The sequence below is a fragment of the Betta splendens genome, chromosome 2, assembly GCF_900634795.4.
Source record: "Betta splendens chromosome 2, fBetSpl5.4, whole genome shotgun sequence".
Classification (NCBI taxonomy): Eukaryota; Metazoa; Chordata; class Actinopteri; order Anabantiformes; family Osphronemidae; genus Betta; species Betta splendens.
The window spans coordinates 20,852,666-20,878,592 of record NC_040882.2 but is presented as its reverse complement, the minus strand read 5'-3'; the positions used below and the strand labels follow the sequence as shown (position 1 = coordinate 20,878,592).

Here is a 25,927-nt window from a genome sequence, read left to right as displayed (position 1 = left end):
AGGCATACATGTATATCAACCATATGAGCAAATTAACGATCAGAGTAACATAAAATGAAGTCTAACAGCATGGTTACAATTGTTGTCTCATAACAATCTGCTTCTTCCTGTTGATCAGTAGCGTTAGATTGTTTCCAACCTGTGTGTTGACACATTGACAGTTCTTTGGGGTTCTTCAGGTTGTGATCAGCTGATCAAAGAGACACTTGGGATTCGTTATCACCGCCAGGTTTCCTCCCAATGTCGTCTGAGTCACTGTCACTCCGTGATGTGAAGAGTCTACACGTCGTCCAGCGTCGGCAACTCAAGGCTGCTCGTGCGTGTGTTTTCTCAGGAACGTGTGTGTAGATGTATGGTCTGATAGTGTGATTCAGGCGGCGCTTGGCTCACACCTGAACGGTCAACGCAGCCTCGCCTCAGTGCGTGTGTGAGCACAGCGAGGGTCGTCCTTCTCAGTTCTTTTCGTTAGTGGTGGTTTGTGGGATGTAGATGGAGGGTCGACTGTTGGGTCCGGGCCCTTCCTGCAGTGAATCGAGTGGATCCAAGTCGCTCTCTGCGATCTTTACAGCCGTGTGTTGCGAGTCAGTTCTTAGTAGGGTCATTAAGGTTTCCTGCTCGGCAGTAATCTTTAGTTACTTATCACTCCTTGTCCCTGTGGCTTTTGTTTGTTTTGTTGTCGCCTTACTGTTTTACATAGCACGTTGCGTAAATGTTATTGTTTGCAGGCGTCCCGTCTGTGTCTTTGTGAAGGTTTGAGCTGTCCTGTGTTTGGTTATTAGTTGGGGGGTTGTAAGTCATCTAGTCACTTTATGTTTAGTTATTGGGCCTTTAGCAACCGTGCATTTTCCCTGTATGGCTGTGTATTTTAGTTAGTTATTATGTTTGGGTACATGTGTATGTATTGTGGTTTAATTAAATAAGATTATTGTTGCACAGCTTGTGTGTATGGGTCGTTGCGTTTGGGTCTTCTGTCCAGTCCATTTTGTAGGCCATTGTAGCCAGGTCCAGTTTGACCTTCGTTTGTAACAGTAGAATACACCGTGTGGGTCGTCGGAAGGGGCTTCGCCACTGTTTGGAGTCCCAGTGCTTTCTCCTGAACTCCTTAACGATCGCCCAGTCCCCTGGTTGGATGGTGTGTAATGGTCCTGTAGTCTTTTCTTTTCTCTTTTTTTTTTTTTTACCTGTTGGGAAATCTGAATTGTGGGGAAAAAGTGTTTGGGCGGCACGGCTGCCATCAGGCCCAAACCAGACTACATGGCTACAGGTGGAACCATTCGTCTGCCAGAGTCTGCGTTCCTGTGCGGTAGAAAATGTTTAGAGCACAGAGAGAGAGAGGAGGAGAGAGTTGAAGAGGGAACGAGGATCAGGAGAAGGAGGGGGTTGCTGGGCAGCGTCTGCAGCTGCATGTCAGCAGAAGCTGTAGCAAGCAGAACTACGTCCAGCAAAGCAGGAAACTTATCATGATGTAAGATAGGTTCGCAATCAGACTTCAAACTTCCTATGCTTCCACAGAGCATCAAAGTGTGACACCAAAAGCATCTGTGGAGTCTGTGTAGATGGTAACAGACTCTCTCTCTCAACGGGATCAACTCTGCAGCCTGAGCAGAGTAATGTCCTGGCAAAGCGCCAGACTGTAAAACAGTATGAGAGGTGCAGACTGCAAACCCAACCTGACATTGGCCCGAAGCAGGGTCTCTAGAGGCGGAGCTATCAACAAAGAGGACAAGATCAGACTTAGGTACAGTATTAGCACTCCGGACATATCTGGACGCGGGGTGCAAACCTGGTTCAAAACTGAGACAAAGTAGTGAGGCTTACGGTCCAAACATCCTGCCTGTGCTCTGCTGTTGCTTGTTGTTGGTGTGCTTTTCTTTCTCTCTATCCTCTCACCCCAACCGGTCGAGGCAGACGGCCGCCCACATCCAGCCTGGTTCTGCTGGAGGTTTCCTCCTCGTTAGAGAGGGAGTTTTTCCTCTCCACTGTTGCTGTCAATTTGTAATTAAAGGCTTGCTGTATGTGGGATCTGTTGGGTTTAGTTATGTAAGGTCTTACCTTCTTTACCTGGTAAAGTGCCTTGAGATAACCTTGTTGTAATTTATATAGCTAAAATTGAATTGAATTGAATCGTTAGGGCCCGAAAGAAGAGTGGCTGGGTTAAGCACATCGCACCTCTTGACAGTAATGTTCGACATGTCAAGCAAAGGTGGTGTTGTATCTAAGCCATCGGGCTGTAGAAATATGTGATGTTTTCTCTTTCAAAAAAAAGGACACAGCATGAGGAACGAACAAGGTGACGCCAGAGTAGCCAAACTTGTCACATGATGCAGTACGTCTTTCTCTGCTGCAGCCACTGCTCATAGACACCGTGGACGTTCAGCAGCATCTGGATGAAGCTTGGCAGGAAAATTGGCTACAGGACAAAAGAACAGAAGTCGTACAACCTGATTTCTCATCCACTGTTTGAGTGAAAGGTCGCGTAGGGTCAGATCAGGAAGATCAAAGATCAAAGTAGGAGGGCTGAAAAGCAAGCATGAGGTCCGTGAAAGTTGTTCAGCCTCAGACGTCTGTGAGAGAAGAAGTGGACGATGATGTCTGCATCAGAACCCTGAGTGGGGCCTCAAAGATGGTAAAGTTAGGAATCAAGTTCCTATAGTACATTAACAACACATACCTAGAAATGTCTTTTGGGTGAGATGCATCATCAACCATCAGCTGTAATTACACTGACCCAGAAAAACGACCTTTGTCTGAACAAACTAATTTTGACAGGCTCTTTGTGGCCTGTAGCATCCAATGTTTCAGTAGCTTAGTGGTGTCTACAGTAACGCCATCTATGGCTTCCTTTCAAAGCCATAGATGGGTGTTGTTGTTTACATGGTCTGTTCACATCCTTTGATCAAACCTACATCATATCTGTGTGTGAGCCACAGGAAAGCAGGGCTTCCTGTAAGTGTTGCAGAGCGGCCTCTGAAAAAAAGTGTGAGTGTGTGTGTGTGTTGCCCTGTGATGAACTGGCGATGAACTGGCGACCCGTCCTGGGTGTACCCTCTCGCCCATAGCCAGCTGGGTTAGCTGGGTTAGGCTCCAGCACCCCTGTGACCCTGCATTATGGAATAAGGTTTGGAAAATGGATAGAATGCTGAGATAATGAGAGAATTCTCTGCTCATGACAAAGTTTTCAAAAAGCATGCAAAGTAGGTAAATACAGTATGTCATATGGGGTTGGAAGTTGCTCACCAGTCTCCAACCTAATGACAAGGACCCACATCCTGCCATCTGTCCCCATCATGTTTTGACAGAGGGAAGTGTGAAACTGTACAATAGAATAAAAATCAAAAATCTTCTTTTTGTTAGTAGTTGGTGAGAAAAAGTTGTATCACATGGGTAAACAAGCTGTGATGCAGCCTGCATGAGGGCCTCAGTTACAGCCCCCCCTCAGCAGCCAATGATAAGAGTACAGCTGAGCTGAAGTTAACACCAACAAAAGAGGGATTATTTAGAATGTCTGTAGATGTAACCTGCACTCCGTTTGGAGTGAAATTCAATGAAATGCCTAAACTACACATGAAATCTCTTCCAAATAGTTTAACTGGGCATAAGTTTGAAAGCAAAACGGAATAAGTGTCTTGCCATCAGAGGTTGCACAAGACAGTGAACAGTAAGTTTGTCTTTAATAGTCTGGTACTGTACGTACAGTAATTATTATTACTTCTCTCTAATAGTCGTCTTCCCTTTTAATAGTCATTAATAGTCCATTTCAGTGTCTTGTTTATTCTTTTCTTCTGTCTGTTTTTAGAAACAGAAAAGAATGAAACAAACTACTGTATAGGAAAACTATAGTCTGGCCAGACAGACTTATAGTTTACACAAATTGGCCACTCATCTTAAGCGTTGTGGGAAATATAAATGATTTTATAAGTGAATTTTTCACAAATTAAAATAGTTTGAACCCATCAGGCTGCAAAGTCATGCAACAGTTGTCATTTAGCTGTTTGTTATCGTTTAAAAATCACTCTGAAATGTTTTGAGCAAAAAGCGAGTCTTCATTGCAAGCAGATAAGCATGAATTTTGATTAATTGAGCGTGTATCCGCTGTAAGCGTGTTTCTTCATTGCGTGTATGGATGTGTGTGTTTTGCGATACCGTCTTCTTCTATATCACATGAAAAGGAACCGTCACCTTCTTCCTTCCCCAACCATCAGTCTGATATGAGCGACCGAGTGGGTGTAGCCTGACGTAGCAGGGACAGTTCTCTCCTGTTGTTTCAACCAGTTTCTGCGGCAGAGCGCGTCTCCAAGTACGGCAGATGTAGCTCACTGTGCTGTTTCTCTTTCCTTTGCTGAAGATTGTCATAAGCAGGTGTCTGTGTCAGAGGCACACGCTTCCTCTTTCCATCAACTATAGTGTTTATCAAAAACACCATGGTTGCTACCAGAGTATTATTATAAGAGCATCTCTGACAGCCTGGAGGGATTTTCTTAAAATTACTGGATCTTTGCTTAATCTTTGCCAATACACACCTCTTTGGAACAAGTTGTTAATAAAACTATTTGTATTTATGTTTCTGTCCCTGGGTCATTGCATTTGGGTCCTCCACTTTAGTCTCATCAGTAGGCCTCAGCAGCCTGTTAGTGAGCGCTTCTGGTCCAGTTTAGTTTGCTTGCATTGTAACAAAACGAACCAACCATTTTGGACCCAGCCGATCCATTTGTTTGTTTTGTTAGAAGATCCAATCATTTTAAGAAAATTTCACCAGGCTGTCAGTGATGTTCTTATGATACAGTATACTCTGGTAGCACCTATGATATTTGATTTTGGTGCTGCATCTTTATTATTTCGGCAAAATGCTTCTTTAATGTCTAACAATGAGGTGTCTGTTGGAATGGGTTTTAACCATTTGTGGTAGAGGTGGGCGGATCGATCCTGATATCCTGATTCCAACGCTAATATTGATATCAATACACCAACAAAAATATCAATACTTTGGTTGAATTTTTACTCCTGTAACTACTGTACTGCTGCAGTTTCTTCAAAGACGCAACTTACCTATCTTGTCTGGCTGCATCTCTAAGTAAGTGCCTTTATGTAAGTGGCGTGCCTGTGCGGTGTATGCCGGAACTTTAAGATCCAGCAAACAAACAAGCATGAGGAGAACACCGATGAAGCAGAAGAATGAAAGCAAGAAAGAGTAGCAGTGTGTGGTTATATTTTCAAGTTGTCTAGGCTTTTTTAATTAATAATACAATTTAAACAAAAGTCAAAACACCTGAAAATCTTAAAAATTTACTTATATTTGATAATGTATTACTTGTCAAAAAGTATCAATCTTGGAATCAATATTGGTGATACTGGTTTTTATAAAAATAAAATGTACTTGGTATTGGTACGACACCAAAGTCTGCAGTATTACCCAACCCTAATTTACGGACATGGTTCAGTCTTTTTGCAAGAAAATAGTTCCAGGCCACCGCAGTGTTCGCATTTTTGATAACTTTTTAAGTTGATTCGTGGCGGCTTGTTTGTCCACATAAATTGTGCGATGTATTGATCTAATGTCTTAAACTGCACATGCCCTGGATGAGAAACACTGCAGATGCAGGATTTACAAAACGGCTACAACTGCAGATGACAAAATATCTAAGCGAGATGTAAACTACCTCATCACAGATACATGTGGAAACAATGCTTTAAGCCTGCTTCTCTCTACAGGTTCAGTTGAGTTAGAATGAAAGCAATTCTCTGTAATAAATCACATTCTAATCATTTACTGTTTATCTTTGTTCTGTTTTGTCCATGAACTGAACAGCATCTGAACCCAGAGCCTCTATAACACCACACAGAACCACACAAACCATACAAACAGGTGAAAGTGTGACACTGAGCTGCTCTGTGGACGGTTCTGATGGCTGGAAATATTACTGGTACCAACGTTCCACAGACTCCTCTGAAGCTCAGGCCATGACAGGTTCTGACCCAGGTGGAGCTGATGTCAGAGTGACAGCAGGAGGGGAGTTCTACTGCAGAGGAGGGAGAGGAGAGCCACCGTTCTACACACGAAACAGCAACAAAGTTACTGTTAGAGAAACTGGTGAGTTTAATTTGTTCTAAAAACCTGTTTATTAATGTTTACAGAAAATAGACATTGTATTACCAAAAGTGAATATTTTTATATGTGTATTGTATTTAATATTTAGGCAGATAAGGTTCTCTTAGCTTCTACTGTTCTCACGATGGCAGAAACAACTGAGTTCAGCTGAGCTTACTTATCCCAGCAGCACTAGAAGATGCTCCTTATTAAACTGATGACATCATTGTGTGATGTCATGTTTCTGTCTGTGTCCTAGTGATGCAGTAGTTTAGTTACTGTTGTGTTTCATGTGTCCAGTTCCTAACAGGGCCACTGTGAACATGCAGCCCAACTGGTCTGTGATGTACACGGGTGAAACAGTCAGTGTCACATGTCAGATCCATGGAGGTGGACGAACGGAATGGACGTATGAATGGAACAGAGACATGAACAGACCTCATGCACTCAGTGAATACAAGATCAGTCCAGTTTCTAAGTATCACAGTGGGATTTACAGGTGCAGAGGTAGAAAGAACAGCTACACCATCACCGACTGGAGTAACATCATCAGCCTGACTGTAGCAGGTGAGGTGTGAACCAATCAAAACATCGGAGCTGCCTCGTGGCTCTCACTCGCTATCTTGGCTGAGGACATATATTTGATCCACAAAAAAAACTTCTGTCTACAAGAGACAGTGGTAGATACCAGTGTTTTAGTGCCCACGGGAAAACAAATCAAATAAAAACCAATTCAATTCAATTCAATTTTATTTATATAGCGCCAAAGTAAGGTTTAAAACCTCACACAACTAAACCAAACAAATCCCACATACAGCAAGCATTTAATTTGACAGCAACAGTGGAGAGGAAAAAATAAAAATAAAACCATCAAGTTAATTGTATCACGTGTATCATTGACTTGGTGAGAGTTTTCCAGTTGTTAGTTTGGTCTGATTCATGCTATAAAGCACAGAGGCAGTAGTTGAAATTGTTTTGTCACTGTTAAACTGAACCTCAAAGAAACCAAAGGCCCAGCTGAGAGCTGATGTCAGAGACGTCCCAGTGGGGGGCAGTGTGACGCTGAGCTGCTCTGTGACGTCATCATTTTGTAGGAAACATACTCTAACATACTCTATTAGACACAAAAGAACACTAAAACAGAAGATGATGCATCAGCGTGTTGGAGAAAAACCCTTTTATAAGATGCACATGACTGGTTCAGAGCTAAAGAGGAGGAAATAAAATGAGGCAACTTTATTGTACACATTCAACTTTACTGTAGATGTTTTCCAAAATGTTGTGTCCAGTTAGATAAAAATAGCTATCATGGTTTGTTTGGGTTGGATGCCTGGTTTCATATATAAAAAGATTTATGATTGTCAGTGTCATGTATTTGTACATGAAGAACTTCTAACCATGTTTATTTAATGTTTTCTGTAAACTGACATCAGATAAACCCAGAGCCTCACTGACATCAGACAACACAGTCATAGCAGCAGGAAGCAGCGTGACACTGAGCTGCTCTGTGGGCGGTTCTGATGGATGGAAATACGACTGGTTCAGATCAGCAGCTCTGATCAGAACAAACACTGAATCTAACAGTATCAGAATCACAGATGGAGGCAACTATTACTGCAGAGGAGGAAGAGGAAACCCAGTTTACTACACAGAGAACAGTGTCTCAGTCAGTGTTGAGAAAACAGGTAAACATCATTGTAATAAATACCATTAATCCATCATCTGAAACTATTCATGGTTTATGTTTGTGCTTTTTTTACAATGTGTGAAGTTTCCAACAAGGCTGCTGTAAAAAGGCAGCATGACTGGCCTGAGATATTCAAAGGAGAGGAGATCACTCTGACATGTGAGATCCAGGCTGGAGGAGACACTGAGTGGGAATATGAATGGACCCGAGGCAACGTAAGAAGAACTGCAGATGGGAGGAACCTCTGGGTTTTCACTGCTTCTGGTTCCAGAAGTGGAGACTACAAGTGTAGGGGTCGACAGAAAACCAACAGTTATTCCTTCACAGCATGGAGTGATCCTTTACGTTTGAGAGTCAAAGGTGAGTTTTATTCATTGTTACATTTGTAATGATTCATTAGTACATGCAACACAAGGACAGAATTCAATGAACTTCTCAGAGCTGGTCAGGAAAATCAGCCACATTACAAATAAAGTGTAGCATTTACAATTACAAAAATATTTACTAAATATGTCAAATTGCAGATCACAGTAGTTTTTTTCATAGAGACTCATAATGACCCTTTAATGTGTTTGTTATAAACTGAACAGCTTCTGAACCAAAGGCTGAACTGAGAAGTGATGAGACAGACATCCCAGTAGGGGGCAGTGTGATGCTGAGCTGCTCTGTGACGTCATCGTCTGGTTGGAAATATTACTGGTACAGAGGAGACAAATTCTCTGAGTTGCTGATCACACAAGATGGTGAAACCGGTGTCTCTCAGAAAGGACTGTACTGGTGCAGAGGAGGAAGAGGAAACCCAGTTTACTACACACAGTACAGTGACTCAGTCACTGTTGAGAAAACAGGTAAGATAAGAAAGCCTTTAATAGTCCCACAACGGGGAAATTTCGTCTCACAACAGCACAAATATTGATACAGTACATAGAAGACAAAATACAGCCGCAAGTACAAAATACAGAAACAAATCAATAAAATTTGGGTTGAGTCGGCACATATAACACTGATCAGTGGTCAGAGTGGGTAAGCAGTCATAAACATAATCTAAATATTGCACTGAGCGAATGTCTGATTAACCACTGATGCAGTGGGTGGGTTATTAGTTGGGGTGTAGGAGGTAGTTAACATTGTTGATTATAAAGTCTTATAGCAGCAGGTAGGAAGAATCTGTGATTTCTCACTTACACAGTGAGGATGGATCAGCTGCTCCAAGCTGCTCCCTAGAGCAGCCAGTGAGTCCTCCAGTGGGTGAGAGTCCAAGTCCAGGACAGATGTGAGTTTGACCAGGACCCTTCTTAAGCTCTTTTTTCACCTGGGAGCTAGAGAAGGACAGGGGTTGAAGAAGTGTCTCAGTGCTGGGATAAGTCACTGGTCTTAGCAGCTGGACCAGACGGCATCAGCTCCAGACTCCTTAAGTCCTGTGCAGGCGAACTGTGTGGAGTTATGGAGCATGTCTTCAACCTGAGCCTCAAGCTGAGGGTGGTACCACAGCTCTGGAAGACCTCCTTCTTGGTACCAGTGCCCAAGACAACGCACGCCAAAGACCCCAGCAGCTTCAGACCAGTGGCTCTGACATCACACCTGATGAAGACACTGGAGAGACTGGTCCTGGGTAACCTCCGCTCTGCGGTGGGAACCTACCTGGACCCGCTGCAGTTCGCCTACCGACACGGCATAGGAGTAGACGACGCTGTCATCTTCCTCCTACATCGAGCCCTTTCCCACCTAGAGAAGCCCGGCAGCACTGTGAGGATCATGTTCTTTGACTTCTCCAGTGCCTTCAACACCATCCAGCCGGTGCTTCTGAAACACAAACTGGAGGAGGCTGGTGTGGACCTTCATCTGACGGAGTGGATTATGGACTATCTCACAAACAGGCCTCAGTTTGTGAGAGCCAGGGACTGTGTGTCTGACACTCTGACCTGCAGTGTGGGGGCCCCACAGGGGACTGTACTGGCCCCCTTCCTTTTCACCCTCTACACGTCAGACTTCAGACACAACACGGACAGCTGTGTTCTGCAGAAGTTCTCTGATGACTCTGCGATCGTCGGACTGATCACCGATGATGACGACGCAGAGTACAGAGGACTCACTCAAAACTTTGTGGACTGGTGCCAGCGGAACCACCTCCTGATCAATGCAGGGAAAACGAAGGAGATGGTGGTGGATTTCCGCAGACAGCAGCCTGCTGTCATACCACCGATGCACATCCAGGGAAGGGACATTGAGAGAGTGGACTCTTACAAGTAACTGGGAGTGCATCTGAACAATAAACTGGACTGGACTCATAACACGGATGCACTGTACAGGAAGGGTCAGAGCAGACTCTACCTGCTGAGGAGACTGCGGTCTTTTGGAGTGAGGGGGCCACTCCTGAAGACCTTCTATGACTCTGTAGTGGCATCAGCCCTCCTGTACGTGTGGTCTTCTGGGGCAGCAGCATCACAGCGAGGGACAGGAAGAGACTGGACAGGATCATCAGAAAGTCCAGCTCTGTCCTGGGCTGCACTCTGGACACGGTGCAGGAGGTGGGTGAGAGAAGGGTCCTGGCTAAACTGACATCCATCATGGACCAGGTCTCTCACCCACTGGAGGACTCACTGTCTGCTCTGGAGAGCAGCTTCAGTAGCAGACTGATCCACCCTCGCTGTGTGAAGGAGAGATATCGTAGATCCTTCCTACCTGCTGCTGTCAGACTGTACAATCAGAACTGTTGACCACATCCCACCACAGTCACTCACCCACTGCATCAGTGGTTTATATAGCAACCTGCTCTGCACAATATTTGTGTAAATCTGTGAACAATCATGTATATTGTTACCAGTACAAATCTTATACCCATTACTGTGCAATAACCCTGCAATGACCTCATACTCACTCTAACTGTACTGTACTGCTTTGTACTGTGCCAACACATACTGTTCTGTAACTGTATTTTTGCTCATCTGTACTGCTGTTGTGAGAGGTAATTTCCCCACTGCGGGACTATTAAAGGTTTTCTTATTCTTATTCTTATTCTTATTCTTGACCCAGCTCAGGTCCCCCTCAGCCTTTGGGGGTGGAGCTTTGAAGCCAGAGATGGTTTTCAGGCTTCTCCACACCTGAAAACACCGTCACTGCAGACGAGTTCGGTACCCGTCTGGAGTGACGGTGTTTTCACAGCAGTCTGTTAATATAGTCTGTTAATATAATATATGATACAGTCTGTGATGGGGTTTATGTCCTCTCCATGTGGGTCGCAGAGCTCCATCCACACAGTGGTGTTAAAACAATCCCTGAGAGCCTCCTCGCTCCCAGGTGTCCACCTCTTCACTGTGCGGGCACCACCATCTGCCTGCGTACTACAGGTTTAACACAGGCAGGAGATGCAGGATGTTGTGGTCAGCTCTGCCCAGGGGTGGGAGGGAGGATGCGCTGTAGGCCTCTTTGGTGTTGGCATAGAATAAGTCCAGCGTTTTATTGACTCTGGTGTGGCAGGTGACATACTGGGTGAATGTGTGAAGATCTCTGTACTAAATACCATTAATCCATCAGCTGAAACTAATCATGGTTTACATTTGTGTTTTTTCTACAATGTGTGAAGTTTCCAACAAGGCTGCTGTAAAAAGGCAGCATGACTGGCCTGAGATATTCAAAGGAGAGGAGATCACTCTGACATGTGAGATCCAGGCTGGAGGAGACACTGAGTGGGAATATGAATGGACCCTAGGCAACTTAAGAAGAACTCCAGATGAGAGTAAAGTCTGGGTTTTCACTGCTTCTGGTTCCAGTAGTGGAGACTACAAGTGTAGGGGTCGACAGAAAACCAACAGTTATTCCTTCACAGCATGGAGTGATCCTCTACGTTTGATAGTAACAGGTGAGTCACATTAATCCATTGATACATTTGTAAGTATTCATTAATACATACGGGAAATGAACTTTACGAATCATTGAATGTCTTATTGCTTGTCAGGAACATCAGTCACATCACAAAAAACAGTAGCATTTAGAGTTATTATTAAGATATTTACTAAATACATCACATAGCAAATCAGAGTTGTTTTTTCATGAACACTCACAATGACCCTCATACTGTTTGTTTTATACTGAACAGCATCTGAACCAGAGGCTAAACTGAGAAGTGATGAGACAGACATCCCAGTAGGGGGCAGTGTGATGCTGAGCTGCTCTGTGACGTCATCATCTGGTTGGAAATATCACTGGTACAGAGGAGACAAATCCTCTAAAATCAGAATCACACAAGAGGGTAGAACCAGTGTCTCTCAGGAAGGACTGTACTGGTGCAGAGGAGGAAGAGGAAAACCAGTTTACTACACACAGTACAGTGACTCAGTCACTGTTGAGAAATTAGGTGAAGGTCTTATCAATTGTAATAAACACCATTAATTCATCACCTAAAACTATTCATGGTTTTAGGTTTGTGTTTTTCCCACAATGTGTGAAGTTCTCAACAAGACTGCTGTAAAAAGGCAGCATGACTGGCCTGAGATATTCAAAGGAGAGGAGGTCACTCTGACATGTGAGATCCAGGCTGGAGGAGACACTGAGTGGGAATATGAATGGACCCGAGGCAACGTAAGAAGAACTCCAGATGGGAGTAAAATCTGGGTTTTCACTGCTTCTGATTCCAGTAGTGGAGACTACAAGTGTAGGGGTCGACAGAAAACCAACAGTTATTCCTTCACAGGATGGAGTGATCCTCTACGTTTAGAATATGTAGTTACAAAACACAAAAAAGTTGGCGATGCATGAAGTTGAAAACAAAAAATGAAAAAAAAAACTTTAAAACAAAGTCACTGCAGATGACTGAATATCTAATCGAGATGTAAACTACCAGTAGCTCACTAACTAATGTATCAAAATTGTTGCTAGCAGGAACAAAAACTATTAAATTTGAAAACTATAACAGAAAACACTGCAGATGCAGAATCTACAAAACGGCTAAAACACTGAACTAAACTAGACTCATTCCAGAAGGACACCAGGCTAGAGGTCAGGGAGGATGAACGGGTCAGGGACTGAACACGGAGTAGGACTGTAACTCTGGGAGGGATGACACTCAGAGTAGTGATGTGTCGTTCGTGAACGATTCCTTTACAGTTTTTCTCAGTCACTTTAGTACAATTCTCAGATCAGAATCAATGTGGATCAAAACTATTTGTTCAATCTTCACATCACGATGTCACGTGGGCACATCATATAAGCAGTTTCTCACTACTTTGAACAAATTGCAAATGCTTTGGTACATCAATGCAAATGATTATGTACAATTCCCAGCTCTTTTCTACATTATTAATTGTTTATGTCATGTTCATCAAAATGTATTATATAGTTCACTGTGCAATAGTCTTACTCCTCAAAACATCTAGTTATTAGTTCATCGTATAAGTCATTACAGTTTTTCTCAGTCGCTTTAGTACAATTCTCAGATCAGAATTGAAGTTTGCAAATATGTGTGTGCATTTCTCAAAACAATTTGTACAAACAGCAAAACACTGTGGATTTCTTGCCAAAGCCACAAAGTCTCAAAATCTTTCGTTCATCTCTCAAAACTAAGTTTTTATGTCATTGAACGTGTCAGTGGCGTCAGAATATCAAGTCCTTGTGTCATTGTCTACGAACAAGCCAGTCAAATTACTTAGTCATTTTGTCAATATTACTGTGTACTTTGGAGGGAGGTTCTGACATAAACTATGGCTAAAGTTTGGATGAAAACTACTGTAAAATGTAAGTTACACCTTTTTGTTTGATTGCAAGAGACTGGACAATGGCAGCCAGGAGGGTCATTTGTTTATGTGGCTGGTGATCACAAACTTTCCATCCTGATGCCTGATGATATTGGAGTGATGAAAACTCACATTGTCCCAAACTATCACATACTTTGGCAGGTGATCTCCACTCTGACCCCTCTCTTGTTCAGGGATGAGATCTCTGTAGAGTGTTTCTAGAAAGGCTATAAGATGCTCTGTGTTGTATGGACCAATTATGGGAATATGTGTAAGCACACCATGGTCAGAGATAGAACATTGTGTTGTGCTCTGGCCATATATATATACTTGCCAGTTGATGATTATTGAACTGCACCTTTGTTAGAAAAAGTCAAGTCACCTGAGAGCAATTTAACAAATCAGGACAGATTCAGAAGAAAAACATATAATAGGGATGTATAGAAATATGTTTGTCACATTATGACAACTTGGTCAACCATTTTGCAGTTATAGACTTATACAATGAACTAATGACTAGATGTTTTAAAGAGTCAGACTATTGCAAAGTGAACTATATAATACATTTTGATCAACATGACATAAACAACTGATAATGTAGCAAAGAGCAGAGAATTGTACATAACCATTTGAATGGATGTACCAAAGCATTTGCAACTTATATAATGTGCACACGTGACATCATGATGTGAAGATTGAACAAATAGTTTTGAGAATTTCATTCTGATCTGAGAATTGTACTAAAGCGAGAAAGAGAGAAACTTTAACTGCAAAATGGTTGACCAAGTTGTCATAATGTGACAAACATATTTCTAAACTCTCCATTATATGTTTTTTTCTAAATCTGTCCTGATTTGGTAAATTGCTCTCAGGTGACTTGACTTTCTCTAACAAACGTGCATCTCATTAACCATCACCTGGCAAGTATATATATGGCCAGAGCAAAACACAATGTTCCATGTCTGACCATGGTGTGCTTACACATATTCCCATAATTGGTCCGTACAACACAGAGCATCTTATAGCCTTTCTAGAAACTCTCTACAGAGATCTCATCCTTGAAGAAGAGAGGGGTCAGAGTGGAGATCACCTGTATGTATGTGATAGTTTGGGACAATGTGAGTTTTCATCACTCCAACATCATCAGGCATCAGGATGGAAAGTTTATGATCACCAGCCACATAAACAAAGGCCCCTCCTGGCTGCCATTGTCCAGTCTCGCAATCCAAATTGTTTTGAGAAATGCACACACATATTTGCAAACTTCAATTCTGATCTGAGAATTGTACTAAAGCGACTGAGAAAAACTGTAATATAAACGAATCTTTTATATGACTCGGGAGGAACGAGTCCTCTCAGTGAACGATTCGTTCATTTTCATGCAGTACCACATGGTAGCAGCTGCATAACGTCAGTCAGCAGGACAGGAAACAGAAATTATTCGTTCACGACTCACTTAACTGGGCATTAGTCCTCAGGTATTCGTTCTTTTGTCACGTGACAGTCGAGCCGCGCAGGCGCTGTAGCGAGCAGCATGCGCTCCAGTTCGCTCCTTTGTTCTTTCCTACAGATCCTTATGGATCGTTCTTTTGTCACGTGACAGCTGTGGCTCAGCTACAGGACCGTGTGGTCTGGGGCCCGTTTCAAGAAGGAGGTTTTGTGGAAACTCTGAGTTTGTTAACCCCGAAATAAGGAAAACTCAGAGTTTTTGGTTTCAGAAAGCGAGGTTACTTAAACCCGTAAAGCGGGGTAAGTATTAGTTTATTTCAGGTCACAGCAAGATGTTATTAACTGATCATCATTTTTCAGATTAGCCTCACTGAAACGCATGAAATACCACATACCTGCAATCCTGTAAAACTCCTCCTCCTCTCCATTGTTATAAAGAAAACTACCGTTTGCAATACATCCTAAAGCAACACAAATAATCTGCTCAGATGTACTGTAAGAGCACGGCCACGATGGGTGATGTGTCTGATGTACAGTATGAGTGGATACGATTATTGACATAGGTTACGGAGTCTCGAGAAAAACGGTACCGCTCTAATAAATATGCACGGGGATATGACGTCAAAATGTCACTGCTGTGTGAATTAATACAGCCTCCTCATCTACAGGATCGTCTAGAAACGGACATGCCATTTTGGTCTCTGCATGAAGGAAACAGGTGCAATCTATGAATGTACTGAAAGATTAAACAAGGTATTTAAACACTGTTCACTTTAAAAAGGGGCGGAGACTGAAAACCTGCTCCCAACCGCTGAAGCAAATCATGTTGTCTTCAGTATACAGTGTTTGAGAACCGCGGCCATTTTAACAACGCCTACAGCGTCGCCTACTCTAAATGAACAGAATAAACCCATCCATCCATCCATTTTCTTAACCGCTTACTCCCTAGTGCGGGGTCACGGGGTGCTGGAGCCTATCCCAGCTGGCTACGGGCGAGAGGCAGGGTACACCCTGGACGGGTCGCCAGTCCATCGCAGGGCAACACATAGACAGACAACCATTCACTCACACACTCACACCTACGGGCAATGGAGAGAGGCCAATCAACCTAATGCACGTCTTTGGACTGTGGGAGGAAGCCGGAGAACCCGGAGAGAACCCACGCAAACACGGGGAGAACGTGCAAACTCCACACAGAAAGGCACCATTCGCCTCCGGGAATCGAACCCAGAACCTTCTTGCTGTGAGGCGACAGTGCTACCCACCGCACCACCGTGCTGCCAGAATAAACCAATGACTCAAAATGTTTTGTTCACTTTACTGTTTGAGAGTTAAAGATCCGAGTCAGTGAAAAGAATCGAACTTCCCATCTCTCACTCAGAGACAGAGTGGATATAGAGATGGTAATGAGGGACCTGCACAGGAAATACAGAAAGAAACTGTCTCTCTCGCCACTGTCTGCTTCTCTCTACAGGCTAAATTGTACAGTAGTTAGAATGAAATCAATTCTCTGTAATAAATCACATTCTAATCATTTACTCTTTCTTTGTTCTGTTTTGTCTCTAACTGAAAAGCATCTAAACCCAGAGCCTCTGTGAAACCAGACAGAACCACACAAACCATACAAACAGGTGAAAGTGTGACACTGAGCTGCTCTGTGGACGGTTCTGATGGCTGGAAATATTACTGGTACCAACGTTCCACAGACTCCTCTGTAGCTCAGGCCATGACAGGTTCTGACCCAGACGGAGCTGATGTCAGAGTGACAGCAGGAGGTGAGTTCTACTGCAGAGGAGGGAGAGGAGAGCCACCGTTCTACACACAAAACAGCAGCAAAGTTACTGTTAGAGAAACTGGTGAGTGAGATCTAAAAACCTGTTTATCAACATTTGAGAAAATAGACATTTTATTACCAACAGTAAATATTTTTATATTTGTATTGTATTTAATATTTAAGCAGATAAGGTTCTCTTAGCTTCTGCTGTTCTGACGATGGCAGAAACAGCTGAGTTGGTTTAATTATCCCAGCAGCACTAGAAGATGCTCCCTATTAAACTGATGACATCATTGTGAGATGTCATGTTTCTGTCTGTGTCCTAGTGATGCAGTAGTTTAATTACTGTTGTGTTTCATGCGTCCAGTTCCTAACAGGGCCACTGTGGACATGCAGCCCAACTGGTCTGTGATGTACCCGGGTGAAACAGTCAGTGTCACATGTCAGATCCAAGGTGGACGAACAGAATGGACGTATGAATGGAACAGAAAGGCGTCAAATATACCTCATGCACTCAGTGAATACAAGATCAGTCCGGTTTCTAAGAATCACAGTGGGATTTACAGCTGCCGAGGTAGAAAGAACAGCTACACCTTCACCGACTGGAGTAACATCATCAGCCTGACTGTAGAAGGTGAGGAGGATGACTTTCATCCTGATGATTTTTTGATGAACCAATTAAAACATCAGAGCTGGCTTGTGACCCTCACTCGCTATCTTGGCTGAGGACATATATTTGATCCACAAAAAAACTTCTGTCTACAAGAGACAGTGGTAGATACCAGTGTTTTAGTGCCCACGGGAAAACAAATCAAATAAAAACCAGTAAAACCAGTTAAAGTTAATTGTATCAGATTTCAGAGAGTTTTCCAGTAATCAATTTGGTCTCAGGTCATATTTTACAAAGGGCAACAATAAGAAACGTAAGTGATTCATGTTATAAAGCACAGAGACAGTAATTGACTGATGTCAGAGACGTCCCAGTAGAGAGCAGTGTGACGCTGAGGTGCTCTGTGACGTCATCATAGTGTAGAAAATACAGTAGATATAAAGATATAAAAACTTGAGGGAATTGACCAGTCAGTCAAAATTAAGTATCATGGTTTGTTTGGGTTGGATGCCTGGTTTCATATAAAGACATTTATGATGTCTTTATACATCAGTGTTTTATTTACACATAAAGCACTTCTAATTTGTCTATTTTATGTTATCTCTGTAAATTGACCATACGATAAGAGCCTCACTGACAAATATTTACTAAAAATATAATAATAACAGTAGTTATTTCATGGATACTCATTATGACCCTTAAATGCGTTAGTTCTAAATGTAACAGCGCTTAAACCAAAGGCTGAGAACACACAGTACCAACATTTGTTACTGTACTGTACAATCTTACTGTTGTATTAGGATCAGACAAGCGCAGTGTCCTACTTTGGCCAGAGGCGGTGCAACGAGGACGCTGTCGTGGTGGTGGAAAGACCTTTCTTAGCTCAGTTGGTAAAGTGACAGTCAGATGAAGCAAAGGTTTGTGGTTCAAACCTAGTCTCGATGATAATGAACAATGTAGTAGTGATTATGGTAGTTGTGACATTGTATGTCACAGCTACTATTAAGTATTAGGAGATTATGTATAATAATGCATATGTGCATAATATGTATAATAATGCATAATAATGCTAACGCAACACACAAATAGGAGCGGCAGCACTTTTCAACAGGACAAAAGCTTGAGCCACCGCTCTCTGCCTGTAGCCGCTCGAAGGCCCATAGCTATTAGCTGAACCCCACACAGGTGTGTGATTACAGCAACCCAGAGCAGCACATTTCACGGGGACAAAGGCTCGGTCAACTGGCTGTAGCCATTAGCAAAGCTAGCTATTAGCTTGTCTCTCATGTGGGTTACTAGATTTTAAACAGACCAACTAACATATTAAGACATCACGTATCAAGCATGCACTTACTACAGCGAGCTAGGTCCACCGTTCCCTGCCTGTAGCCACTCGAAGGCCGATAGCTATTAGCTGTTTCCCACAGTTGTGCGAAGCTGCAGCAACCCACGGCAGTGCATTTTAACTGGACAAAAGCCTGATCCACCGCTCCCTGCCTGTGGCCGCCCGAAGGCTGATAGCCATTAGCTTTTTTTCCACACAGGTGTGTGGTTGCAGACCATTTTAAGGGGACAAAGGCTCGGTTGACTGGTTGTAGCCGTTAGCATAATGGGGGAAATAGGGAAATTATTAGTTCCTTTTATAAATCTTGAATAAAGCAGACACAATCAGTCGAGACCTTCGTCAGGATTTTACTTGCAAGGAGTGAGCAGTTTACAGCAAAGGCAACTTCCTCTCGCTGAAGAGAAGACAAGGATTCATTTGTTTTTTTAACACTATTTGATTAATTTCTTCATATATAAATGCATAAGGCGTCATTATTTTAGCTCCCATTTGTTTGGAGTTTCTCCTACCAGTCACCGAAGAGATATTTGCTTATAAATATAAGGGAAAATTTAATCAAGTGTTTACGAAAAAAGGAAAACACGAAAGAAGGAATTTCCTTTCCACTGACACCAAGCACCATATTGTACTATTTAGGAACAACAACCATTTAAATTTGAGTATGGCAAATCAGCTTCTAATATTTACAGTAATAGGGTCTTAATAGGGCTCCGGTTACTTTCCTCTCCATCAGATAAAGCCCAGTGTGTCCTCACAGCGTCTCCATCTTGGCTGAGTCCTGGAGCCTCAGTAGCTCTGAGCTGTGAGGTTGAGCCTCCATCTGCAGGATGGAGGTTCTACTGGTACCAGACTGTTCCTGATGGCTCACACAGCTCCTACAGATATGAGCTGCTACCTGGTAGTGAGCATGGGACTGAACAGGGCTCCTACATGCTTGATGGACACACACACACAGCAGGATATGTGTGTAGAGCTGCAAGAGGAGAACCAGTGTATTACACTGACTACAGCAAAGCAGCATTCGTCTGGTCTGGAGGTCAGTTTGTTTGGACTCTTGCTTCTTTCTCTACCAACGTTTGCTGAGAGGAACCGTGTGGATTTGTTCCTTAAAGTTCCACTGTTGATTGTTGTTAAATGTGTTGTTGTTCAGATGTTGATCCGTCAGCGTCTCTCACAGTGAGTCCTGACACAGTTCAACACTTCACCAGTGACTCTGTGTCACTGAGCTGTGAGGGAAACTCTACTGAGTGGAGAGTCAGGAGGTTTCCTGAAGGAGGCTTCCTGTCATCCTGCTCCTACTGGACAACATCTGGATCCAGATGTGACATCAACACATCACAGTCTGGTTCTGCAGTGTTCTGGTGTGAGTCTGGATCAGGACACTTCAGTAACTCAGTCAACATCACTGTTCATGGTGAGTTTGATTGTGACATTCATGTGATGCCACAATATGAGTTTTCGGTATTTGAAGTAGAGTGTGAACATACTACTAATGTATGTGGCATATTAATTAAAATTTGTTTCATACATTAGTTCATTCTACAGTAATATTTTTGTCTTAATTTGATTTTCCTATTAAAAGGAAATGAGCGAAGCAGAGTTTTTATTTTACTTTTTATATCATTTTATAGACACCTTTTGTAAAGTCCATACATGGTCCATCAATGTTCTTTTGTTCCATGACCTGGAATCTAGTGTGTAAACTGCTTAATTACTCCAGATAACTATTAGTGTCTGTTATAGATGGAGTTTAAGTTAAATAATATTTAGTACACTAAGTGAGAACAATGTTCTGATTTGACTTTAAGTAGTGGTGTCATTAACTTTGTTTATGAGTATTTTATTGAGTTTTTTTCAAATACCGTATAATTACAGGTTTCAGTCCTGAAGCTCCATCATTTTCTGCCTCCTTTACTGTTGGACTGGTTGTTAGACTTTCAGTGATTGTTTTCCTGCTGCTGCTGCTGCTGTTGTGTGTTTGGAGAAACATGAAAGGTGAGGTCTTTGTGTCTGTCTAAGACTTGATAAAGCTCTGGAGCAGTTTGAGTATAAATCTACATAATAACTCTACAGTCTCCTCTCTTGTTTTAGCTGTAACAATAATTTCCATTTTCACAGCACACAGAAGTGTGAGCACTGATAAAAGATCTGCTACACAGCAAACAGTCAACCAGCTTGAACCTCAGCTTTACTCCTCTCTGCTCCACGGTCAGTCTGACAATCATCACTGTCATGATCAGTAACACTCACTTTGTACGACACACACTGTTTAAAGTAAGTTTGATTCTTTTGTCTTTACTCACATGTAGGTGATGTTTGTGTCTATGAATCAGTCGAAGGCTCTGGAAACAATGATGGTGGTACAGTATAATATCTGATTAATGCAGAGATTATATGACACTAAATACTGAAACAGATGTGATGATTTTAGAGGAACCAACAGATGAACCCAGTAAAACCACAGTGCTGCTTCATAGTCAATGTCCTGACAAGATAAATTCACAAAAACTACACCTAATGATAGATCATAGTAATAATTGGGTTACAGCTGTGGAAACCTTTAATAAACTTTAGCATCTTTACAGGGACACATGATGATACAGAGGAAGATGATAATTGCAACAACGTGGATCCAAATGCAGGTACAAATATGATCTTCACAGTAGTTTAGCATTACTGTTCATACAGTGTGTTTATACTGTATAACAAGTCAGAACCACAGATAATGTTGATGTCTGAGATCACATCACAGCTGAGTTCAGGAGGTGTGATAGAGTTAAAGTAAACTATAAATATTAACAAAAAACAAAAAGAGTTGACTTGAACATTAATGACACAACGTCTTAACATTCTGCGAACTGCAGCAGATCACGTGTTTCCAACTGACTCTTCAATGCTTTGAGTCTTTGGCGCATCTAAGTTATGTTTAATGTCAATTTGTATTTTTATACAGATGCATAAAGAAAAGTTGATCAACGACAATACAAGAACCACAAGACGACACTGCTCAGTTAAAGTACCAACATGCTGAGACTGTGTTACCAGCAGTCAAACCTTCATAACTTATTCAGCTTTGATATGTCAGATGTCATAATATAATGTATGTTTGGTGTTAATATTGTTTTAGTATTGTTGGGTTTTCCATGAAGTTTGACTTATTATGTTTATTTCAATATAGTGTAAAACATTATTATTATTATTATTATTATTATTATTATTATTATTCCATCCATCCATCCATTTTCTTAACCGCTTACTCCCTAGTGCGGGGTCACGGGGGTGCTGGAGCCTATCCCAGCTGGCTACGGGCGAGAGGCAGGGTACACCCTGGATGGGTCGCCAGTCCATCGCAGGGCAACACATAGACACACAACCATTCACACACACACTCACACCTACGGGCAATGGAGAGAAGCCAATCAACCTAATGCACGTCTTTGGACCGTGGGAGGAAGCCGGAGAACCCGGAGAGAACCCACGCAAACACGGGGAGAACGTGCAAACTCCACACAGAAAGGCACCAGGTCCGCCTCCGGGAATCAAACCCAGAACCTTCTTGCTGTGAGGCGACAGTGCTACCCACCGCACCACCGTGCCGCCCTATTATTATTATTATTATTGCCTTTTTTTAAATTTTATTTATTTATTTATTTATTTTTTGTTCTGTCCAGCAGTTTAACAAGCAGCATCTTATGCTGAATGCCATATTGTGATGGACAGCTTTGCTTTAACAAGAGGGGTATATATAAAATATATATACTCTTTGTGATTTCTGGTTTATTTAATAAATAAACAATTCAAATATGTTTCTGTGTTGGTGGACAGGTTAAGTTTCTGCTTTAGGGTGTGTATGCGGGAGGGTGTGTGTGTGTGTGGAGGGGGGGGTTGTAGGGGTGCAACCAGCTGCTGAAACCAAGCAAAAGTAAACAATTGGAGCAAAATAAATAAGCAGGGATGTACCTTAGGCTAACACATTCAACTAAACTAAACAACTGTTGTACTGTGGTTTACCTTGGAGATTAATACTAATACCAATAATAGTGTTAAGGTATGTGTACATGCATATACATATCATATACATACACATATGCATTGTTATACATATCCTATACTACTTAATAAAAGTCATGACATACAACACCACAATTTCCATATTCACACATTATTGATATTGGTAGTGATAAGTATCAGTAATACTTACAGTTGGATTTGGAAAGTGTCCCACTACAAGGTTAGTAAGGCTGTAGCTTGATATTATTCACCCAAAGGGTGAGGCAGACGTTGGTGCATGAACAATGCCACTTGTGGAAGCCAGGGTGATGTGAGGGGCTCGGCCACTACGCCCATCCAGCAAGCAGAGGAAGGAATCCCAGCAGCCAGGGAGCCCACACACCTTCAGGGCAGGTGTTGCGACCCAAGCCGCCCACACAGAGCCCCCCACAGAGCTGCAGCAGCCACAGAGACAGCACCTGAGGTCAGAGTGGGCCACCGGGGGTCAACGCTGTCCGCCCCATGAGAACCAGGGGCAAACACTCCCCCCTGGTGGGAGGGTCGGCCTGAAAGACCGGAACCAGAGGACCCACGGTCTGTAGGGAGCCCGCCAGGAGATTCCCCCGCGCCCAGAGTGGGGCCCACGCCCAGTCCACCACCCCCACACGAGCAGAGCGGGGCCGACCCCATCGGTGTGATCGATTGATCACATTCGTGGGGAGGGTAGGTCTCCGGCCTGCCGTCCATGTGGCCCCAGGCAGGGACCGCAGCTCCTCCCCAGCCCTGCCCAACTCTCCCAACCCGGGGGAAGCAGAGGGCCGCGGAAAAGGCACCTCAGAACCCTGGAACTAAAGTGCTAAAGTGCTAAAGTGACACCTCCAGGAGCACGAGTATGAGGAACTTTGGGAGATTCTCCGAGGTGCTGGAGCCTATCCCAGCTGGCTACGGGCGAGAGGCAGGGTACACCCTGGACAGGTCGCCAGTCCATCGCAGGGCAACACATAGACAGACAACCATTCACTCACACACTTACACCTACGGGCAATGGAGAGAAGCCAATCAACCTAATGCACGTCTTTGGACTGTGGGAGGAAGCCGGAGAACCCACGCAAACACGGGGATAACGTGCAGGAATCAAACCCAGAACCTTCTTGCTGTGAGGCGACAGTGCTACCCACCGCACCACCGTGCCGCCTGCTTTCCTTTGTGTGAATGTATAAAACTGAAATAAAAGATACTCACCTTCTTTAAATTTGTGCACCATACATACTGTATGTTCCATGTCCACAAGGTAAATTATGTAACCTCATTGCATTTGTGTTGTATTTTAAGTGATAAAAATTGTTTAATTAGTAATGTCTAGATTAAGCCATTTATAATTTAATTTTGGTTGCATTTATTATTTGTGTATGTTTTAGTGTTTTTTGGGTGTTACATAAGACAAGACCAGTCATGATGAATAAAATTTCATTTGTTACAGCGTTTTAAAGGACCACGTATAAGACATTAATATTCTATGCATTTAATTTACTGTTTAACCATTCTGATTTCTCTGCTTATTTGAGTGCCAAAGTGATCAAAGTGTGTTATGGTGTGATGGAACTTTGAGCTTGATGAAAAGAGGAAAGCTTAGTAATCCCAGATTTAGGAGCAGTCCAAATCAAATAGTTTGATTCCTGATCTGAAGAGGTGGAACTCTTCACCACTGGTTGAAGTCATTTCTCCGCCCCGCAGTGACCACTGCCCCAGGGGTATTTAAACCAGTGACACCCTAGTGGAATTGGATTTCCCTCTATCTTCAAACTTCTTTCACCTTCTCTTTTTGCATCGCATTACTTTTCTTTAATTTTCCTTTGTTCTTAAATTTTGTAAACTTACGTTAAACTTAGAAATACGAACGAGCAGCAAATTTTGTTAGTTTAGAAGGTCATCTTAAGAAACTGAAACTATAACCAACAGTCGTTAATTGACTCGCAATTTTTGATTGAACTAATTAAAAACTAATTAACGAAACTAATTAAAAAAGATTCCAGACCGTTTCCTGTTTGGGCTGGTTTAGCTAGGCGGTGACGCTTTGAAACACCTTGAAAGTCCAGCCTTACTGACTGTTACTTTGCTGAGCTGTCATCATCACCGCTGGCGACGATTTCTGGCCCAGAGGCCGTGGCACCTGGACCAGAGAGGGCACGCCTGCTCAACCAACCGGTAACGGGAGACGCTGCACAGCGGCTACAGCTCTAAAGTAAGGCAAGACGAACATCTCTGATCCTCTGAGAAGTCTGGTGTTTCTTAAAGCGCTAAAATTAAATATTCCAAATTCATTAGTTATCCTTAGATTTGTATAAGTTAGAAACAAATACTCTTTTTGCTTGATCAAAGTGTGTAGGTCTTGATCATTCTTTGTCCTTTCACTTATCGATTCATTCATTGCTGATTGCTGTGTTTTCTGTGATCGTGTTCACATATGTTCATTAATTGCCATTAACATCATCTGTCATACAAAGCTTTCAACACACACACACCCTCATTTACCAACACTGTGTTCATCCATTGCTGATCATCTCATGCTGATTGTTTGCTCATTTGTGTTTTGTTTATTTGAGAATTTCCATATTATGTTATTCATATATCCAGTAGTGTTAGATTAATAAAACGTTAAAAGGAATCTGGTTTTGTGTGCATTGTTCTTCAGATTTAAGCAGAGGTCACTGAACCGTGACAAGAATTGTCTGATTTGGTTTTATCGCAAGAAAGTGGTTATTGTTGTTCATAACTGGTAACTCATTGAATTAACATCTGCCGTTGACTAGATTGATACAAGCGTGGTTCCAGCTTTATAAACAACCTGGTGCCCCAACTTCGAGGAATGTTATTGTTTCTGCATTACTATAAAACTAATCATTTGAATCCATTGCACACCATATAAAATATGATATGATGCAGTATTTAAACACATCAATAAATATAAATACTTAATTCTCCTCATTGTAGTCGCTGAGTGACTGAGCCAGTAGCAGCTGTAACGCTGCTGATTGTAGTTCACTCTGTTCAAACCAGAACACTCCACAACGTCTCCTGTCTCAGGACATGCAACATTTACTAGGAACTTACTGATGGAGCTTTTCTATTTGTTATTATTATTAACAAGTAGACAATTAATCTTAAATTATATGGAGACAATTTTGGAAGTAGAGGCCAAAGACGTCTTGTTCTTATCCTGTGTTGTAATATTTGACCTTGGTTTCTCTTGCTTGGATA

The 25,927-nt window shown here is 42.5% G+C and overlaps 2 protein-coding genes across 2 annotated transcripts in view; both read left to right on the top strand.

Moving 5' to 3' along the window:
• LOC114867613 (uncharacterized) overlaps window positions 1–15,930 on the top strand; it is a 31,051-nt gene extending 15,121 nt beyond the window's left edge. Inside the window, exon 8 of the transcript XR_008694039.1 lies at window positions 15,900–15,930. The gene's annotated coding sequence lies outside the window, so the exon portion shown is untranslated. The remainder of the gene's footprint in view (window positions 1–15,899) is intronic.
• Window positions 5,959–22,467, top strand: LOC121202739 (basement membrane-specific heparan sulfate proteoglycan core protein-like). The gene is made up of 13 exons (XM_055502511.1): window positions 5,959–6,088; window positions 6,386–6,657; window positions 7,856–8,132; window positions 8,363–8,620; window positions 16,525–16,806; window positions 17,092–17,358; window positions 19,413–19,715; window positions 19,830–20,093; window positions 20,555–20,674; window positions 20,798–20,887; window positions 20,989–21,039; window positions 21,265–21,321; window positions 21,633–22,467. Exons 1-13 carry the CDS (start codon window positions 5,959–5,961, stop codon window positions 21,638–21,640), a joined length of 2,379 nt encoding a protein of 792 aa, XP_055358486.1. The 3' UTR covers window positions 21,641–22,467.
• Window positions 22,468–25,927: the final 3,460 nt, after the last annotated feature.